Below are 7,492 nucleotides of genomic sequence, written 5' to 3' on the forward strand. Positions count from 1 at the left end.
CATGCACTCGAGACTCTCCTCAGTATGGAGAAAATCGTTGTCTGTGCAGTAACAGACACCTGGTTCAAGGCTCCCGAGAGCACCCCAGCACTACCAGGTTATAACTCATACCATGCGTTTCGGCCCCAAAACTCGGACTGAAGCACAAAAGGAGGGGGAGTATCTATATTCATCAAAGATACCTACACCTCCAGGTTAGTGGCACTGCACGAAGCATCAGAAACCATCCATGTGCAACTAACAGCGGGCAAAACTGCCTTTCAGTTTGTAGCCTGCTACAGAACACCCTCCCTATTACAAGAACCCCACTTGGCATTCCTGAGAACACTGGAGAATATGAAGGTCTCTCCAAACACTATGTTTTTGGGTGACTTCAACTACCCAAACATTGACTGGGAAAACTATTCAAGCCCAAACACCCTCGCCCAACGGTTCCTTGAATTTATAAACTCTAACGCAATGGAACAACTGGTCACCACTCCCACAAGAGGGAACAACATATTGGACCTGGTCATCACCAACATGGGGACTCTATGTTCCACAACAGAGGTAAACCCCTCATTGGTAAGATCAGACCATAAACAAATTTCCCTGGACATCCATATCCTGTCCCCACCCCCAGCCAAGGAAATCACTGTAAAGAATTTCTCAAAAGCCAACTTTGCACTTCTCAAGACTGAGGTGGAATCCTTCAAAGCCCCTGAGCCAGAGGATAATACAGCCCAATCCGCAGAATCCTTTACAAATGCATTCTATGAGCACCTGCAGGAATGCATGGATCGTGCTATCCCAAATAAAACCAAGACTCACTCCTCCAAAAACAGGACACCAGTCTGGTGGACCCCGGCTATAAATAAGCTATACAACAGAAGGAGGAAGCTACTACATGACAGAGCAAAATCCCAAAAGGGGAAGGCATCTCTGATCAGTATTAGCAAGAAACTTCGATCCCTCATAAAATCATCAAAGGCCAGTTTTGAAAGAAAAATTGCCCTAGACACTAAAGACAATCACAAGGCCTTCTTTAGTTATGTCAGGAACATGGGTGGAAACTCCCAGATATGCTCGGAATTGTTGCATAACGGTACAAAATATACCGAACCTGCAGACATAGCCAACATCCTGGCAGACAGATTCAGCGCAAACCCCCCCCTCCCCCCCCCCCAAAGGAGCAAACACCTATCCCAACTGAATGTAACCTCCTTGACATCACAGATGCACAGGTGAAAGCTACCCTCTCCAAAGCAAAAAACACAGCATCTATGGGACCGGACGGTGTCCCAGACTGTGTCTTACATGACCTCCAAGAAGAACTGAACCCTCACATTAAGTCACTGTTCAAACTTAGCCTTACTACAGGATATGTACCCAAAGAATGGCGTACAGCTACAGTGGTCCCACTCCACAAAGGTAGTGCCACAACAGAACCCGGAAACTATCGCCCCATAAGCCTGACTAGTCTGGTCTGTAAAGCTATGGAGCGTATTATCATGGAACTCATAAACAAAGACATTGGGAGCCTCCAGACACTGGACCCTACCCAATTCGGCTTTAAGGGCAGATCTTGCCTCTTAAACCTAGTTGATTTCTTTGAAACAAACAGTTACCAAAGCCATAGAGGAGGGCAAGGTAGTCCACACAGCCTACCTGGACCTCGCAAAAGCCTTCGACACAATACCCCACTCGGGCATCATAAATAAGCTTACCAGCTTAAATATCAATGCCTATATCACAAGATGGGATGCAAACTGGCTCACAGATAGAACCCACATGGTCAGAATCGCAGGTGCCATGTCCGAATCCAAACCAGTTACAAGTGGCATCCTACAGGGCTCAGTTCTGGGACCTCTCTTGTTCGGTATATACTTCTCTGAGGTTCAGGCCAACACGGGGGGATTATGGCTGACAAAGTTCGCAGATGACTGCAAACCGGGGGCCATAATCGAATCTCCAGCTGACACAAGCATCCTCCAAAAGGGTCTCACAGACACGGATGCTTGGTGCCAGAGCCACAGCCTCAATCTAAATGCTAAAAAGTGCATAGTCATCCCCTTTGGGAAAAACAAGGTGCCCACAAATTACCACATAGGTGGTAATCCATTAAGTACGGAAGAAGTAATTAGAGATTTGGGGACCAACGTAGATAGTAATCTCTCCTTTGATAATCACGTTGCCAAAGTGGTTAGAAAGACCTTCTATATAGCCCACCTTATCACGAAAGGGTTCGCATCTAGATCAAGAGAGGTCATTGTGCCCCTCTACTCGTCACTCATCAGGCCCATAATTGAATACAATGCCCCTTTTGGGATGTACCTTACCCGACACCTGCAGCAACTGGAGAGACCCCAAAAGTACCTCACCAAGAGGATCATGGGCTACAAACAGATGTCCTATGCAGCTCGACTAAAGAAACTCCAGCTCTACTCAGTTGCTTACCGCCTACTCAGAGGCGATTTATGCCCGACGTACAAAGCCATGTCAAACCCGGAATTAATGGACATGCTCTACCTCAAAAAATCCAAGTCCCTTAGAGCTACACGCTCCATGGACCTAAACCTCAGCACAAAAATAAATAGGACATGCTGGAGGGACAGATTAATTTCCCAGAGGCTCCCCTCACTCTGGAATAGAATCCCAATTCGTGTTAGACATAGCCCCTCGCTAACCCTCTTCAAGCGAAATTTGGACGCGTGGATGGGAAATCGCAAATTCACCCCTGGGATCTCTCCTGTGTCCCTGCTATACAGAGGCACTGTAAACTAATCTTAAAAGGGTACCTTCTGTGACCTACTTTACAGAGGCACAGTAGACTAATCTAATAGGGAGGCGGAAACCAAATACACTCTGGCTAGGCTTATAAATGCCCTAGGGCAGATAGCCTAGTATCTACCTATGAACATGAATATCAAAGTTTGGCAGAGAGGACTACTTCTATAGGTCATTTGACTATAGACTTTGAAGCTGTTTTTAACGTAGGAGAAGCTCTTTGTGGGAGGGAATAGTACAATCTTTGATTTATTTGCATTGAGAGAGAGGTGGTTTTGGCGCAACCAGTTTTCAGTTGTTGAGAAGGCAGTTTGGGTTTTAGTCAGCAATTCAGAGAGGTTTGAGGCAAAGCAGACTAAGGTTGAATAGTCTGTGTATTGAATGATTTTAGCATCAGGAATAGCAGTGTGAAAGTTATTGATGAAGATGTTAAAAAGCATTGGCCCAAGGATGGATCCCTGTTGTACGCCAGTTGGGGTACATAGGAAGGAAGAGATGGAGTTCTTCCATTTGACTGTCTGTGATCTGTCTGACAGATAGCTGGAGAACCAGGATAAAACATTATGTGAGAGATTAAGGTTTGAGAGATGACAGAGAAGGTCCTTGTGGGAAACAGTATCAGAGGCTTTAGACAAATCAAGTAAAACAGTAGAAACTAAGTGGCCTGAATCTCGGGCTTGATTGACAGTTTCTAGGAAAGAGAGTAGAGCGGTTACTGTGCTATGGCCTGGACGGAAGCCATGCTGGGTATGAGTGAGAAGATTGTTTTGGGTCAGGAAAGGCATAATTTGGAGTTGGATGCATTTTTCTCGGATTTTGGAGATTGGTGAGAGCAAAGCAATGGGTCGAAAGTTTGAGATGCTGGTATTTTTGCCTCCTTTATGAAGAGGAAGAATATAAGCTGAGCGCCAGAGTTTGGGGATGTATGATTTTTTTATGGATCGGTTGATAATGATGCTGATTGGGAGTGCAATGCCATCAGCAGCATATTTTAGGAAGGAAGAAGGAATATTGTCGGGAGCGTTAGAGCAAGGTTTAAGTTTGGACAAAAGTTTTTTTTATAAAGTTAGTGAAGATGAGCTTGAGTTCATACCATAGAAATTTTAAACACCAACTGTGGAAAAACAAATAAAGCAAGCCTCGGAGTACTCCACAAATGCTCCAACACGCCAATACTGTGCTTAGATCGTACCAGACAGCAGTCAAAGCAATAAATTCAGTGCGACAAATAAATAATCCACAGTATTGGCGTGTTGGAGCATTTGTGGAGTACTCCGAGGCTTGCTTTATTTGTTTATGAGCTTGAGTTCAAACGGATGAGGTGAGTTAGAAGGGGGAGAGTGTAGAGCAGTTGGGTTATTATTGGGAAATGTCTTAGTGAGGGTAGTAATAGATCTGTCATGTGCATGCTCCTGCATGAGACTACAAATACTTGAGGTGTACGCTGCTACATAGAATACATAACGCGCACTTGCAGCAGCGTGCAGATTCAACTACACTGTTTTCCATATTGTATTTGGTGATGTGTATTATTTCATGTTTATTCATAATAAGACTGGCAATTACAGGGAAAAAGAGTAGTGGGCGGACTTTGGGGGGTACTTGCTACTGCGCATCTGGTGGGGTAATGTCATAGCTGGCCTTAGGCATAGGCCAAATAGGTGGCTGCCTAGGGCGCCACTCTAGCAGGTGCACTTTTCCAGTATTTGTTTGGTGTAGGCAGACCAAGATGGGGGCACCTGGTGGTGTGGTGGGGGGTGCCACGGAGCCCTTTTACCTAGGGCACCAGTTGACCTAAGGCCGCTCCTGGTAATGTTCTAATACAAAACCAATTTTACTTCCAACAAAGACTGTACATTTGAAGAACACTGAGTGGCCTTTTTTAGTTGAAATGTTCTGAAACAGGCAGCATTATTGGTTCATACCTTTTGCTTCACTGCTTACTGGAAATGCATCCAAAACTACACATTTAAAACACACTCTAACAAGTGATGTTATACAAGGAATACATCAGGAAGGTGAATCAAAGAACATGTGCATGTCTGCGTAGTTCTAAAAATGTGTGCAAGGGACCTATGGTTTGCAAATAGCTCAAAATTAAACTCACTAGTCAGATGCATTTTCTTCGAACGTGGGTTTCAGTGACCGAGTTTCAAGGGCAGAGAAGTTTATTGTTAATGCTAATTCCGTTTTATTATAAAACTGTATTGTTTTGTTTAGCAAATGTCTATCAGTGTTTATACTATAAAATGTGAAATAAAGTGTTTAATTAAATCCAAATATCTGAAATCACCAAATGGAGTACCAGAATGGCTTTGAAAGGGCAAATAGAGGCACGGCCCCATCCATCACCCTGCTTAGGACCCCCTTTGACCAAGATTCGGCTTTGCGTGGACATATCTGTAACAAACTACACAGAGATCTATGTTGCAGGTATTAGTTTTAAGATTTACATACTTTTGATACCATAAACCATACTTCATCTAAGAGTCCAGAAAAAAAAAAACATATGGATAGTACTCCTGGGGAAACAAAGCAAGACTCTTGAGTCAAAACAAAAACAGTTAAAAGGCAAACCGCGGCAACGTTGTATTTTTGACACCAAATTAACCGGGTTCGACTACGTAAGAGACTTCATGATGGCATCGTTTTGGTTTTTTTCCCTCAAATGTTGTTTTTTTTATTTTTAATTAAAATAACATTTACATAATATTTTTAAATATCATTTTAAACAACTAAATACAATATTTACAATAGCCTGACTTTCAGTTATATATGGCATCTCTTTCGTCATTACCACGGCAGCAACTCGAAGAGCCAGATAACCACGTGACACCGTGCCTGCACGTCAGCCTTACTGTAACACTTGAAGCTACATACACGTTACACTCATCCTCATGAATACTTACGTATTCCCGTTACAGTACTAATTTTACGTTAAAAAATAGCACACTGTCCCAACACGTCAACATTGCAAACTACACATGACAGCTGTTCTGCAACAGCTGCGCGGTATCTTAACTTAAAAAAAAATATGCCTCCTGGTGCATCAAATATTACTTTGCAATCTTAAAATTAACTATACAATATATTTTTTTCAATCCGCGTTTCATGCATCAGTGCAAGCACTGCAGGAACAGTTGTTTACATCTTTCTTTCCTGCATTTCCATCATCTGTATTAATAAGCGATGGTTATCTACCAGTAACCCGCAATTGCAACAAATTCCGGTCCCTGACATTAGCAAAATAAATCAAACAAAGAAAACATACTAAATCTGGAAGGACGAGGGTTGGAAATGCACAACGATCCCACTCCTTGCTTTTCATCTACCAAAGTCAGAGCTCATGTTACTCGATTCCCACTGACAGCAGCACCTGCCCCCTCCCTTCCACATTACAGGGCAATTAATTTTGGAATACGGCATGCTAACTATGGGTTATTCACAATTCTGAAACGAAACAAACTGTCACGTCAATGTAAGTTTAACGACCCCCCCCCACCCACCCACCGACACACACACACACACACACACAGGATCTGATCATTCAAATGTTCACAAGAACATCAACACATTAAACAAATATCACGAAGGTTAATTAAGAGTTAAACACAAACACTATTTTGAAAAAGAACAGAAAGGACGTTCCAAATTCGACTACACTCAAAAAGCTCACCCTGTTTAAAAGCCAGCCCCAAAGATCCGATTAAATAGCAGAATATCTGCACTCTCCCTCTTTCCGCCACTGCTTGTGTCTGTCAGTTCCTCATTTTATTTTACCAACATTTTAAACTTCATTAGTATTAAATACTGGGATCTGAACCGTTCTTTAAAAATATACATGCAGTGATCACTCACCCTTTGCAATGTACAATCGTTTTACGCCAGTCTTCGTTTCTATCTTGCCCAGTGTATCATTCACAACATTTGGTTCGTGTAGATATTTATTAAACCTTTCCAATAGCCCTGCCATGACTGCTTATTTAAACTTCTGCGTGCCACCAGCCTGCTTCTCACCACTACCGGAATATGCCTGTCGCTCTTTGTCACCTGTTATGAGCTAAAGAACTTCCTGCTTTACTTATGTGTATCTAACAGACCAGCACCCCAGTCCAATACCTCGTGAGCTGCACGCAGCTACAGGACTTGGTTTGTAGGCATGCAACAAGCGGCCTACGCTACAAGGCTGTGGTCCTCTACGTCAACACAGTGTGGGCCAGTCATGCAATGTATCAAATTACTGCAGCCTAGTACGAACCACACCCTAAGCTAGCTATAGTCTGCAGCTGTTTATGGTGGGATGGGTCGGGAATGGTCCTCATACTTGTAAGTTAAAGGAAGAAAACGACATCATGTGGAAAAGGAAGGTAAATATTTGTTTATCTCATATGTCGATGGCCTGGGTAAAAGTACATCCTGTGTCACTGGAAGGAAGTGAACCCCAAAGGGGTGGCTGTTGTTAGGGGGCCGGAGATGTTAACTGAAAGAAGCAGACCGTAAATAATATTATCATACCTGTTAAAGTTTGTAGTGACTTGACAACAAGATTTTACATACAGACAGCCACCATCAGTTTTTTTAAAAAAAATAAATATATATATATATATAGTGTGTATGTATGTATGTAGCTGTCACATCTTCACTTTACCCTATTATCTCTACCCTTCCCTATTTCCACGATTGTATTCCTAACTTCTTTCCCATTCCCATTCCTGCATAACATGTA

The 7,492-nt window shown here is 42.9% G+C and overlaps 1 protein-coding gene across 1 annotated transcript in view; it reads right to left on the bottom strand.

Moving 5' to 3' along the window:
* The window catches only part of REEP5 (receptor accessory protein 5), a 515,414-nt gene extending 508,242 nt beyond the window's left edge, over window positions 1-7,172 (bottom strand). Inside the window, exon 1 of the mRNA XM_044064207.1 lies at window positions 6,625-7,172. Within this exon, the coding sequence (XP_043920142.1) occupies window positions 6,625-6,739 (115 nt within the window). The 5' untranslated portion in view covers window positions 6,740-7,172. The remainder of the gene's footprint in view (window positions 1-6,624) is intronic.
* Window positions 7,173-7,492: the final 320 nt, after the last annotated feature.

Source organism: Protopterus annectens, chromosome 2.part2 (assembly GCF_019279795.1).
Source record: "Protopterus annectens isolate FY-2018-M chromosome 2.part2, PAN1.0, whole genome shotgun sequence".
Lineage (NCBI taxonomy): Eukaryota > Metazoa > Chordata > Ceratodontiformes > Protopteridae > Protopterus > Protopterus annectens.